Source organism: Mixophyes fleayi, chromosome 10 (assembly GCF_038048845.1).
Source record: "Mixophyes fleayi isolate aMixFle1 chromosome 10, aMixFle1.hap1, whole genome shotgun sequence".
NCBI lineage: Eukaryota > Metazoa > Chordata > Amphibia > Anura > Limnodynastidae > Mixophyes > Mixophyes fleayi.
This window is the reverse complement of record NC_134411.1, coordinates 25,242,612-25,256,907: the sequence shown is the minus strand read 5'-3', so window position 1 is coordinate 25,256,907 and position 14,296 is coordinate 25,242,612. Positions and strand designations below refer to the sequence as shown.

At 42.2% G+C, this 14,296-nt stretch overlaps 1 protein-coding gene across 1 annotated transcript; it reads right to left on the bottom strand.

The window, feature by feature from the left end:
* Positions 1-3,583: 3,583 nt before the first annotated feature.
* On the bottom strand, positions 3,584-11,702 carry PSMC3 (proteasome 26S subunit, ATPase 3). Its single transcript, XM_075188111.1, has 12 exons — positions 11,579-11,702; positions 9,809-9,892; positions 8,904-9,029; positions 8,270-8,374; positions 7,585-7,647; positions 6,919-7,056; positions 6,689-6,832; positions 6,467-6,615; positions 6,221-6,317; positions 5,949-6,094; positions 5,218-5,299; positions 3,584-4,164 (listed from the first exon to the last, which is right to left on the bottom strand). The coding sequence occupies exons 1-12, from the start codon at positions 11,603-11,605 to the stop codon at positions 4,054-4,056; spliced, it is 1,272 nt and encodes a 423-aa protein (XP_075044212.1). The 5' UTR covers positions 11,606-11,702; the 3' UTR covers positions 3,584-4,053.
* Positions 11,703-14,296: the final 2,594 nt, after the last annotated feature.

Here is a 14,296-nt window from a genome sequence, read left to right as displayed (position 1 = left end):
CTGCAGTCAGATGATGTTTGTGGTCAATATCAAACCACACTTGTTGTGCCCCGTGGGAGGACACTGTGTCGGCCAAGTATCAATTAGTCGAAGCTGTCCAAATTAGCCGCACATCAGTCTGCATTTGGGCCCCTTTAAACATGATCCCGGAAGACTGTGCAAAACAAGCCAGACTTCAGATGGGTACAAACTGTGGGACATTTCTTTTGTTTTTAAATAAAAGGTAACATCCAATCGGGTAATTGCTTTAATTTTCTAACCTGCACTAGTAAACTGACAGTGGCTGATTGCTATGGGCAACACCACCTGTCTCCTCTGCACTATTATAATGAACCTATAACATTGCGTTGTTTAACCTTCTGTAGTCTCAGGAGATGCAGGACAGGATCCGTGAACACGTCAGCTGTAACATATACCATCTGGCTGTATTATGTGACTGCTTCTCTGCTACAAGAAAAATAACTATATCTGGGGGAAAACCGGCGTTATAAATATAAATGCAGAATAGGACACCTGCTCATTTACTGTAATGACAGCCAGTGCAGCGGGGTTCATATTATATGCTGAGTTTTAATACAGCCTATGGGAATTCTTACACCAGCTCCAGGCGTGGATGGAGGAGATGGGTGCGTTTACACTTGTGCTTCTAGCAATAGGAATATAACCATTTCATATCATTACACATTTCCTTTTCCCTATTTCTCATGGTGACAACTTGTTACTACATAAGACGAGTATAGAGGCAGGGAAGAAATGCACGAGCAAGTCAACAATAGAATGATATAAGAGCTCCAGCCAGTGTCAGCACTAGCATCAGGCAAGCCTAGGCAGTTCCCTATGGCGCACCTGAAACACTGACTGAGTGACAATGGTTACAGAAGCACAAGTTGCTTTTCAGTGCCCGATTGTATTTATATTATCAGATGTCTTCATAGGTAAGTAGGCACTAAGCTCAGTGTTTCTTGTTTCTATCTGTGCTTTTCATCAATGTGTTATATCACCAGGCAGAGGTTGATTTTTCGGAGAATGAATGATTCAAATGACTTGTCTTTCAGCCCCAGAAAACAGGGACTTGTATAGAACGTCTATTAGATATCTGCTGCAATGCTCCTGAAACAGGCAAAACTTTATCAAGCACCATGTCAACCAAATCCTAGCAGGATACGTACCAACAAAATTCAGTCTCTATAGCCAGAAAAGAAACCACTCAAACTGGCATCTTACTTTCTGTCTCTATAAGGTTATTGACTTTATAATTATAACTGAGGCAGCGCGGTGGCGGTGGTTAGCATCGCTACTTCACAGCGCTGGGATCATGAGTTAGTTTTCCAACAAGGGCTCTATCTGTGCGGAGTTTGTATGCTCTCCCTGTGTTTGCATTGGTGTCCTCTGGGTACTTTGGACTGTGGGAGGAAACCAAAGACATACTGGTAGGTTTACTGGCTGCTGAAAATGGACCCCAATATGTGTGTACCAGGGAATTTAGCCTAAGCTCCAATGAGGCAGGAACCGACGGGAATGAAGCTTTATAAATTACAAGGATTGTAATATATAGGCTATTTTTTTAAGTTAAGAAGTCTACTCTCAATGGGCTCTATTTAATTTATGAAGCAATTACACATCCTCCTTCTGTTTTCACCACTTTTAACTCTGCTCTCCAGCTACCTAGCCCTTCTCCTTGAGGACCCTCTTCCCCCCGTCCCCTCTCGCTCCCTCCTCTCTCCTCTGGGGGTCTCCCTGTCATCCGTGCCCTCCCTCTTGGACTCCTTCGTAGGCGGACCTTCCCCTCTCCCCTCCCTGTGCTTTGAGCTCACTGAGTTACTGTGCTTATTGTTTACTGTACTGTGCTGTCTCACCTCGTATTGTAATTTCGTTTTGTCCCTGTACGGCACTACAGACACCTAGTGGCGCCCTATAAATAAAAATGAATAATAATAATCCTCTCATTCGTCGTCTGTAGCGCACTCTCCGCCACCTCCTAGTAATGACAAGGTCAAGTTTTGCTAGAAAAAAAACAAAATCTGCCCGAGGTAATAAGTCAAATAGAAATTGAGGGTAGATAAGCTGGTACTGCAGAAGTACGAGAGATTACGAGTGATCTGACCACCAATTGTGGAGCTGCACAATTTAATATAACTCTTGTAATCCATTGTAAATCCCAGCACATTACAGCAGGAATTACAGCCAGGTAGAAAAAAATAAACCATTTAGTCCTGCTGTGTGCACATAACTTCATCATATTCAAATCAAAAGAACAATGTTTACCAATAGACATGGACAGGCAAATTTTTCCAGGACAAATACCAGCAGACGAGTGTCAGGTTTTCATCGTTGGAGAAACAGGACACTTAAGGTCATTTCACGCAACACATTGTAGTTAAAAAACAAAATTAATACTCTAGAAAAAGGGCAGTTTACAAAACTAATAATTATGATAAATTAAACCTACAAATATATTTTGATATGTTGTAGCAGAGGAAGTACTGTACTGTCTGTGCAAATGTATTTACTAAGAATGAATGGTGACATTTATCGGATTCTTCCCCCATTAAAAGTCATTGGGCTATATTCACTAAACTGCGTGTTTCAAAAACTGGGGATATTGCCTATAGCAACCAGATTCTAGTTATCATTTAGTATATTCTATAAAATGACAGCTAGAATATGATTGGTTGCTATAGGTAACATCTCCACTTTTTCAAACCCGCAGTTTAGTAAATATACCCCAATGACTTGTAGAGTAAATAAGCCGCCCTGTTGGCAGATTTGTTCCCCCCACCTTAAAACAGGGCTAGTCAACTTGTGGCACTACAAGTACCAACATGCTCTGACAGCTAAAGACTGAATTCTAGGACTTGTAGTTCCACAACCTGCCTCCCTTTGTTCTAGAGTATGAGAGCAGTTCTGTTATCAAGAGAATTACTGTTCTTTTCTTATCTAGAGAGTAGTACTTGTCCACCATGCCAGAAATCATTATGGTAGCCCCGTCTAAAATTGCAATAATATATACTTTAATAACATCAGTTCCAATACCGATTTATTGGTTTGAAAAAAAAAGGCATAAATAACAGGTCCCTTTACATTGAGTTTAAAAATATATAGATTTTAATTTGTGTGTGTATTTATTTAATGCCACATAACCAGTGGCATCCTAGCCCTAAACTAGTAGAAAACATGGTATTTGGGACTTCCCCTCTGTTTATGTAACCACTGCTTTCTCCAGTGAGTTTTAAAGTGAATGCTGCTCAAAAGGTGCTAAACAAGGCAGCCACTTGGCCGGGCCAAGGCAGCCACTTGGCCGGGCCAAGGCAGCCACTTGGCCGGGCCAAGGCAGCCACTTGGCCGGGCCAAGGCAGCCACTTGGCCGGGCCAAGGCAGCCACTTGGCCGGGCCAAGGCAGCCACCCAATCAGCTGTGCTGACAACCTTCCTTGTAGCAACATTTACTTTCAAAGTTCTCCTGGCTGAAATAACAGGAAAAGCAGCAATTACAAGCTCCATCGGGTCCTAATATCACCCGCCATAGAATCTTGTTCATGGGGCCTACACAGTTCTGCTAGGTGGGTGGAGTAGGAAAGAGATCATTAACAAAAAAGGTATGTTTTAATGGAGATCTACTTTAATGCAAACAGGAGGCGCATGTTACGATCACATTTTAAAACTGGGTAGAAGAAAACCATAACTACATTTCCAAAGATAAAACCCCAGTAAGACTAAATGAGAATAATGTTGTTGGGCCCAGTTCACATTCCATAGGAAAAGATTCAATGACTCAGAAAACTCACCATGTAAAATGTTAGACATATAGAATTCTAGTATCAATCAGGGACAATCAGCAGATAATCTTTTCAAGTACTGCCAAGGTGTGGAGAGGACGGGATACAAAGAAAGGAATCACTAAATGAGTAAACACTTCCTTTAGAAGCAAAGACTCCAAAGTGAGTGCAGGTTGTACAGTTAAAGAGGTCTGGTTTATTTCTTCCTGTAACATAAAGTGAACAGTCCGTACACAACAAACAGCGGGGACTTCCCACCGATCGCCCCGTTTTGGGGTCTACGCATAGTACTGCAAATTGGCCTTTTTCTTAGCCTGGACTTCCAATATCCCCTCCATGTAATCTTCGTGCGTTAGTTCGGTGGCCCCTCTGCGCAGAGCAATCATTCCCTACATTGAATCGGAGAGGAACAATATTCAGACATCATTCCGAGTGACAAAAGGGTCCCCCCCCCACAAACCAATAAAGTAGTGGGATCCTGCACACCAAACAAGCCACCCCCATATCAATACCGATGCGATGTAAGAAATCCTGCACTGATTTGAACGCATAGGAAATGCTGCTTAAATGGATTTTCCACCTTCAGATGACTAATTTATTAGATTCCATAACCCCCAAAAGCAATGTAATTAGTAACAATTTCATGAGGCCACAATACAAGCCAATAAGTCAGAAACAGTACTTGTGATAAAAGACATGGAGCTGTCATGGGAGTCCAGGCATGCTATAAAACACACAGGGGCATATTTACTAAACTGCGGGTTTGAAAAAGTGGAGATGTTGCCTGTAGCAACCAATCAGATTCTAGCTGTCATTTTGTAGAATGTACTAAATAAATGAAAGCTAGAATCTGATTGGTTGCTATAGGCAACATCTCCACTTTTACAAACCTGCAGTTTAGCAAATATACCACATGGTCTATGTAGTGCCACCATTTAACCAAGTGGCACTAAAACCGAGATAGAGATATCCGGTAAAGAAGTTTGCATACACTGTCACCATGGCAGCAATCATCACCCATTGTGTCCTCATTTAACTTTATTCAGACTGCTGCGGTCTTACATTGCTTAGTAATATCTCACAAACATTCACTTAAACACCCTATTGGGACCATATGGCTTAAAGAGACTATCCTGCAGAGTAAAGACCTTTTAGCAATGCTACAAACATAAAAGGCTAACCTTTAATTTGTAAGTAAAACCGTGTGCGCTGCTGACAACACAGCAACCTATTACTTGAAGCTAAATAAATAAAGTGACAAGCACTGAGACGGAGGGTAAAGTGACAATGACAGCTGCAACACAGACATTTCTGCAAAATGTTATCCGCACAGAATATGTAATAACCCTCTATACGGCAGTTTTAAACATAAATTATACAGGCTTTTGACTGTCGTGCCAATTTAAATGAAAGCTTAATCCCCTATTAAGCACAGTACTCACCGCCTCCACACATACGGCTTTACACTGCGCCCCATTGAAGTCATCGGTGCAGCGAGCGAGCTCCTCATAGTTGACGTCAGGACTGCAAATAAAGAAAAGGATTAATGCAACCCTGCATTGTTATAGCAAAATATTTTATAGAGACATTCCTTAGTATTTACGTTCTACAAAAATTAAAAAAATAAATAAATATGTTACATAAAGAAAAAGACAGCCACATTCCTAAATATTTATACAATAAGAAGAGCCTAAAACGTCAAAGTTGTCCACAGGCTTCATTAACAACAGCGCCACCATCAAGTACAGGAAGGGAAGGGTGCAATGATCGAAAAGTAATAAATTGAACTAAAATCATCATCATCTATTTTTATAGCGCCACTAATTCCTCAGCGCTGTACAGAGAACTCATTCACATCAGTCCCTGTCCCATTGGAGCTTATATTCTAAATTCCCCAACACAGAGACAGAGACAGAGACAGAGACAGACTAGGGTCAATTTTGATAGCAGTCAATTAACCTACTAATATGTTTTTGGAATGTGGGAGGAAACCGGAGCACCCGAAGGAAACCCACGCAAACACAGGGAGAGGCAGAAATGCTAACCACTAGGCCACTGTGCTGCCTATGTCCTTTATCTCGCAGATTCAGATGTTCGGAACATGGAATAGGACTAAACACATGTCCCACAGCACGCACATTCACCTGCCCCAGTCAGATTAGTAGTTACTTACCTGACATTCATCTTGCGGGAGTGGATCTGCATGATTCTGGCTCGGGCCTCTTCATTGGGCATTGGGAATTCAATCTTCCGGTCCAGACGTCCTGAACGGAGCAGTGCGGGATCCAAGATGTCTACACGGTTTGTAGCAGCAATCACCTGCAGCACAATATAGGGGAACAATTAATAAATCTGCCCAGAGAAGGTTTGGCTAAAAGACAGGTCACTCCTAGACAACAAACACACACCGGTATAATGGTAAAGTAAAAAGAAACATGTCTGTACCTTAACTTGGGTGTTGGGCTGAAAACCATCCAGCTGGTTTAGAAGCTCCAACATCGTCCTCTGCACCTCTCTGTCTCCGGCCTTCTCACTGTCAAATCTGAAAGACAAAGTGGACGAAACTCAAGAAAACAAGTCAAATTCTATCACAGAGAATTCTACAAATATCACCAAATAACGTCCAACATTCGCTACAAGTTAATGTCACTCAAGTCTGCCTTCTACTCAGTGACCATTGTCAAAACAAACCTTTTTGTTCCAATAGCGTCCAGTTCATCAATAAAAATGATGGATGGAGCCTTCTCCTTGGCCAATGCAAAGGCATCCCGGACAAGCTTGGCTCCATCTCCGATGAACATCTGAACTAACTGAGGACCAGCAAGCTTCAGGAAAGTGGCCTGAGAGAAGACACGACAATCATTAATGTCTCCTTCGTTCCTCTTGTCCACGCTGTCCACAGTCAGGACCTACCTTGGTCTGTGCGGCACATGCTCTTGCCAAAAGAGTCTTTCCCGTTCCAGGAGGACCGTACATGAGCACGCCTTTTGGAGGCTGAATTCCCAAATTCTCAAATTTCTCCTTGTGGTTCATGGGTAGAACAATGGCTTCTACCAGCTGCACGAAACAAAGTGTTTGGACACATTGAAATGTTGTACGTAATAAACATAAGCATTACTGTAATAAAATGTCCAATTCCCCACCTCCTGGATCTGCTTATCCAGGCCTCCAATATCGCTGTACTGCTCGGTCGGCCTTTCATCCACCTCCATCGCCTTAACACGAGAATCGTATTCTGTGGGGAGGGTCTCCAAGATGAGGTAGGAATCCTTATTCACCCCCTTCAAGAACAGAGATCACAATTTATAAAAAGGCTGTTCTGTGAAATATTGTCCTTTATGTAAGGCAGCAGCAAATCATGATTAAAGGTGGAAATAAACCGATTTCGTTGAGGGTGATAAACTGTACTGACCCTTTTCTCATTACAACTGTACATGCAGAGAATCACTCAGACTTTCCATGCATGGTGACATTTTAATCAATAAAGAAACTGCACAGTCAGCAGGACTTTCTATAGGTGGCAATTTAGAATCTTTAACCCCATCACACACATTTTGCAATAATAATAATAATATATGCTGTGCATAGATGCTCATTACACACAGCAGAGTGTACTGAGACCACAGCATTGTAGCCTCTAGTTAATAAGAGCAGAGATATCACTGATGTCGGTCAGTATTATCCCTTATTACACACTACTACTAAATACAGACCGTAAACATGGACGTTTCAAAGTAAGCATTTTCAGTGTTTTGGGGTTGTTTCACTTTAACTATTTGCATTTCAATCAACACTAGAAAAATACTCACCACAAGATCACCAGGCTTCAGCTTCTCTGCATCAACCAAACCAATCACTGGCAGGAAGTATGTCTGGGGAGAAGAGATATTATTGGAGTACTGCTCAGAGTACCGGGCAACTACATAAGCATTGTAAACACTTGTAAATGTATGGAAGAGGCTGTATTTGTCCAGACCATATACTATCTACGTTACAGGTGGCGTTGCCAGATGCAGCCAGCAGTAATAATTGCATATATAGGAAAACCCACATACATGCAGACTGTGGATAAAAAGGCGTGTTGAAATATAACACAAATGACCTGTCCCTCTGGTAGAAGCTTTTAAACGTCCCTCAGTCAATCCTCAGAACTAGTCTGCACCCCACCTATGCAATGTCTACTGCTATATAATCCATATTATTCTAGTGCTATATAACGCATCAAAAACTATCACAATTGCAGTGTGTGAACATAACACAGGTCTGAGTAACCCAATTCTAAAATTTCATAAAAAGTATTATAATATATATACACACACACACACACACACACACACACACACACACACACACATAAAAGTGATTGTAAAACAGCCCTTTCAATGTGAAGCTCTGCCCATGAAAGGGCAAACTTATTGGTAAAAAGAGCCCTGTACGCATCCTTATAGTAACAATAGCACATAGGTATATATATGTGGATGTATGTAGGATTACCTGTCGGGTAGATGTTTTTATAACCGCACACTTTCCCTTCCTCTGAGAGTCTAGATCAATATTGGCACCGTCTTCCTCTTGGTCATTGGGATCAACATCTAGTAGCTGAAAATGAAAGAAAATGTGAAATTAGTAGCTCACTGACGAAAGCTACAAAATTGCTTATACGTGGGAACGCAAACAGGTAAGGTAACTGTGCAGCGGGACAGAGAGTAAAACTAGAGGTTCTCGATGTACATTGTAGGCCATCAACCAGCCAATCATCCTTACACACATTAATACATGCAACACTACCCACCAAGTCAACAGCTATTTAATTATTCTTATTTTAACCAGAAGAGCCTCTGACGACTCATACAGAAAAAAAGTAGATCTCCCTTAATTTCAAGCACCAATAGTTTCAGTGTAAACTGTATCTAATACAAACTCATAAGCCAACAGCTATTAAAATCAATCTTACGTAGATCTACTAGTACTGCCTGCTGATGGACTGATTCAGGTGACCTCCCCTGCTTATACCTGTACTTCCCTCCATTAAAGCGCCTGGTTCTCTTTAAAATTTAACAGCAGTAAGTTTTCAGTGGTGCAACACAAAACCCCTCAAAAAACAATGAACCAGTTGAGTGAATCTTACCTCAATAACATTGGAAACCAGGTAGGGAAGGGTCTTATTCACTTTGATTTTCTCACTGTTTTCCTTGATTTTATCTTTCATGGCTTGTAACTCATGCGTCACCCGCAAAACCTCGCTCTTCATAATCTAGAGCACAAAACATAAACATACCTTGATATTTATGCAACTGCCTCTTGTTTGAGAACGTATAGATTTATATTACTTAACCATATGTGAACATCACACACATATTAAAGTTAAACTGATCACTAAGGAGAACTCGTAGTAGCCACTAAACCTAAAAGACATATTGCCCCAAACATAAAGGAGCTATTAGTAACATTCACAGATATAAAAATTTCCATACCTTGAAAGAACTTGAGCGATTTCACATTGTATTGCCATTTGCAATGTAACTGAGTGTTGGCTACAATTCTACATTATCAGCTATTTCGGGCTGCAGTGTCCTCCAATGGGATTATTTGACAGGAAGTGTGCTGTGTGTCTGAAAACATCTCCCTTCACAATCATAACTTTATTTATGTCAGCAGAGTATCAGAGCTGACGATATATAGATATGTTATTGGAAAGACTTTTATATAATACGATTTGTATTTATGTTCAGTGAACCTTTAAGCTCATGCAACAAGGGAAAATCTGTAAAAATAATATCAGTAAACACTGCAAGAAGAGAATGTGATCGTTTGCCTTGAAGTTCCCAAGTTAAGCTCTAAAGATGTAAACATACATTTGCTGTACAATATAAAACAAATTTATTAACTGAGAAAATAATGTTATTAATAACACAATTTTTCAATTCTTTCATGACACTGATCCATATTCTTCCAAAACTATTATGTAGTGAAAACCTAAAACATGTACACACAAATTTCTATTTTTACGCATAAATCCTGCACAGGTCTCACCTTTATTTCACTGTCCAAGAGCCGGGTCCTTTGAATGATCTCTTCTGTGGACATCTTAAGGACTTCTTGTCCTACCCCATCCTGCTGTTAAATGATAGTCCAAGAGTAAACACCAAGTATAAAGTGACCTCAGTTGAACATGTAGATTTACAATCATTACAATGCATATTTACATTTATATTTTTATATCCCAGGAGCTTACTATCTAATCTTACTATCTTACTATCAATCTAATCCCTTAGATTGTACGCTCCTCTGAGCAGGGCCATCTCTCCTCCTGTTTCCACCACTTCTAACTCTGCTCTCCAGCTACTTAGCCCTCCTCCTCGAGGGCCCTCCACCCCACGTCCACTCTCGCTCCCTCCTCCCCCCTGGGGGTCTTCCTGTCTTCCTCGCCCTCCTTCTTGGGCCCAGTCGTTTTGCGGATCCTCCCTCCCCCTTCCTCTCTAGCTGTGCATTGAGCTTACTGAGTTACTGTGCTTACTGTTTACTGTACTGTCTCCCAATGTATTGTAATTTGTTTGTCTCTGTACGGCGCTGCAGACACCTTGTGGCGCCTTATAAATAAAAATTAATAATAATAATAATGTGGAGTGACAAGGCTGAACTGGGAGAGCCAGGTACGACGCAGAGAGGTGATGTGGGCAAGGGCAGGCTTAGCTGGCAAGAGAGGATTTATATGGGAGAATGGTAGACTTTGATAAAAGGTGAGTTTTTAAAGGAGGTTTAAACTATGAAGGATGGGGTAGAGTGACACGAGAGGAAAATCAAGGGATTTGTCACAGGATAGACACTTGTGTTGATGGTCACATAGGTCTTCAAGCAGGTATAACATAATTGTTCCATGCCAATCTTTCAGATACAGCTGCACAGCCCTATCACGTGTGCACCCTAGTCTCAGATCTTACCCTGGAAGCAGCAGACTTGCTTTTAATTTGCTGCTACAATTGTATCCTCTTGTCTTGTTATTGGGTACACACAATGGATCTGCATTACATATCAATGCTAGAAAGAGCTAGAACACATATGGTGATTGTGTTACATGATAAAGTATATTTATCAGGTAGAAACACATTCACTTGTCATTTTCAGGTATGTCCTGGATATCAATGAGTAGAAGAAACAGGAAAATGTTCAGCAGACCCCTTTGGAAATTAACACATGGAAAGGAATCTTTTACAGAATAATATATTGCATCCTGTATGGTTGGTAAAAGGCACAGCATGAAAGGTGTCACTGGAAGTTACTGTGATGTTGTAGCTCCTGTAGAACTACAAGTTTCAGCATGCCGTGTCATCTAGAGACATGCTGGGATGTCTCTAGATGACATAGGGGACCTGAGGGGGATCTGATCTGATCTGAAGGGGGGAGCACCTGATCTGGGTGGTGGGGACCTCACCTGGGGGGCTACCTGCTGACCTGTGGGGTGGTTGATGTGGGTGGTGGGGACATGACCTGGGGGGGGGAGTTGATCTGGGTGGTGGGGACATGACCTGGGGGGGGGGGGGTTGATCTGGGTGGTGGGCACTTGACCTGAGAGGGCTATCTGACCTGGGGGGGGGCTGATCTGGGTGGTGGGGACCCGACCTGGGGGGCTATCTGACTTGAAGAGGTGACCTGACCAGAGGACCTGCTCTCCCGATCAGCACAGAGATGAATAAGAGCTGCGGGCAGACAGGTACCAGCTAGAGACAGGTCAGTGCCCTCATCATCTCCATTCTCTGCACCGATATTCCCAGACCCCATTGTCCCTGTATTGCTGCCTCTTACCTCGGTCTCATCCCACACAGACGCCATGTTTATTTCCTTTCACAGGCCGGGTGAGTTCGCACTTCCAGCGCCGGAAGCAGAGGGAGCTCACCGCGCACCTTACTTCCTGTGCGACCTGCAAAATCTTCCGCTTCTCTGTTGTGCCAAACCGAGCTCTCGGAAGTCGTGACCAGGCATAACTCTGAAGGCTGCTGAGGGCGATGCCGCCATTTTGAGTTAGGGCAAGAAGGGCAAAGTGCTAGGAAGGGTCTGTAACCTAGAGGGTGCGATAACCAGATCCGAGTCACTAGGGATTCTGGGAGTTAAAAAAAATGTTCTTTCTAATGAACAATCTAATTAAAAACTAATGAAAATATGATCATAAAGGGTGTCCCTCAATTGTATATTGTTCACTAAGTGCATAAATACAATTATTGTTATGGGGGGATACAAGCTTAAGCTTAGATACAGAGGTAATTTACTCCTCTTTGACCAGACCTATTTTCATGTTTTTGTGCTATGGTAGTTTCACCAGTGATTACTTTTTAGTTTATTATATTATATCTTTATTTGTATAAAGATGCAAAGAACATACAATACATTACATTTTAGTGTACACCATGAAACATGATCAGGGCCGTAACAAGGGCTGTGCAATAGGGGCGACCACCCAGGGCGCAACGCTGAAGGGGGGCGCAGTTTAGGATTATTCTAGATTCATTTGGTTAAAATTGAGGGCTAGGGGGGCGGCACTTGTCTTTCTCGCCCCAGGCGCTAGAATTCTAAGTTACGGCTCTGAACATGATCATTCATACTTTTTAGTACAAGACATAGGGTACTAGAACATTCTACACTATACATCAAGTACTGCACTAACCCATACTTGCCAACTCTCCTGGAATGTCCGGGAGACTCCCGGATTCCGAGTGGGTCTCCCGGACTCCCGGGATAGTATGGCAGCCTCCCGCATCTGTCCACTTCCTAGTGAAGTGGGCAGAATTAGATCTAAAATGCAGGAATTCTCAAGGAATTGCGGCATTTGTCACCACCTCCACTGTAAAATGACGTGTTTGCGTCAATATATGACGGAGGCGGGGTGAAAAATTATGCGATTTTCTGAGCCCCAACCCCCTCATGGCCTCCTCCCCCCGGCAGCTCCCGGATGCCAACGATAAGAAGTTGGCAAGTATGCACTAACCATGCAAAACTTAAACAGCATAACAGATTCAAACAAGCAATGAATGTGAGGGGACAGTAGGTGAGGGGGGTAGGGTGGGGAGATCACAAGCCCCATGCTTTATTGAGAGACAGACACAAATATAGGGAAGGGTGCATAAATTAAGGCAAGACATTCAACAAAACTTCAAACAGTATTGGGGAATGGGTTAGAGGGGGGTAAGGGAAGGGGAAACACAAGCCCAAAGCTTTATTGAATAAACAGACACATAGGGGTAGAAGGAGAAGAGGGAGACAACAATCTTCTTCCTCTTCCTCAGGACTGTCAAGGGTGTTATAGTCTCTTAGCAGCCTGTGGATCAGCCTGCGACAGTCCTGGATGGTCATCTTCTAACCTTTTCAAGATGAGGCGATTCCTAGCAAGCCAAATAGCACCCTTAAAACAGTTCATAAGGTGCCAAGCCTCCTGGATTGCTCCAATACCGTGGGTCCCAGTGGCACACGCAGGGGGGGTTTCTGGTTCCCCAGAAACCCCTGCCCTCCGCGAACCAACGGTACTGTACCGGCTGCTGTAGAATTCAGACTCGCCGAAATAGAGCTGCTCCCTCTCGCAATATTTTTTTTTTTTTCCGGCGGGGCAAAAACCCCCCCTTCTAAATCCTGCGTTCGCCCCTGGGTCCCAGGAAATAATCCATAAAAACCAATCAGATTCTAGGGCCTGATTCATTAAGGATCTTCACTTAAAAAACTTCTAATTTCAGTTTCCTGGACAAAACCATGTTACAATGCAAGGGGAACAAATTAGTATTCTGTTTTGCACATAAGTTAAATACTGACTGTTTTTTCATGTAGCACACAAATACTCGATAGCTTATTTGTACACTGAAATTTAAAGTTAATCCCATGCAGTCACACGTAAAAACACATCCACAATTCATGGACCAAAATGTGGTGAAGCCTAATTGTAAAAGAGAATTATATATATAAATAGCAAATAATCAAAGCTGGAGTTGTGGTTCATATAAAGTCCAGTAGGGGGAGCTTCTTCATAATATCCTCAAAGACAAGAAAATTAGTGAATCAGAAACACAGAACATTAGAGCACATATAGAACAATGGATGAAGGCTTTGCAGGAGATGTGTATAATTATTGAGGAAGATCAGCTTTCTTTTCTCTCTCTCTCATTATTATGCGACCAAAAATTAAAAGCAGGGAGCAGGGGAGACAGTGAGGTGGTTTTGCAACAGCAAACTGATAGAGCTAAATAAATGATGCTTGTAAGGTCCAGAGTGTCAGTTTAGGAACCTATATGAAATGAGGTCACTGTGATGGGTAAGTGATCAGACATAATAAGATCAAAAAAAGCAGGGGGGTTCCGCGCTAGGCTGAGGAAGTATTATATATCTATAATCCAGGTGAAATAAAGCAGCTGTACAAAAATGGGCAATTGCTAATCCCCAACTAGACATTCATATGACCTGATTGCGGTTTTTATGTTTGGGAGTATTATCTCTTCATTTTATTATATTGCCGGATCCTTAATACATGTATGTACATTATTA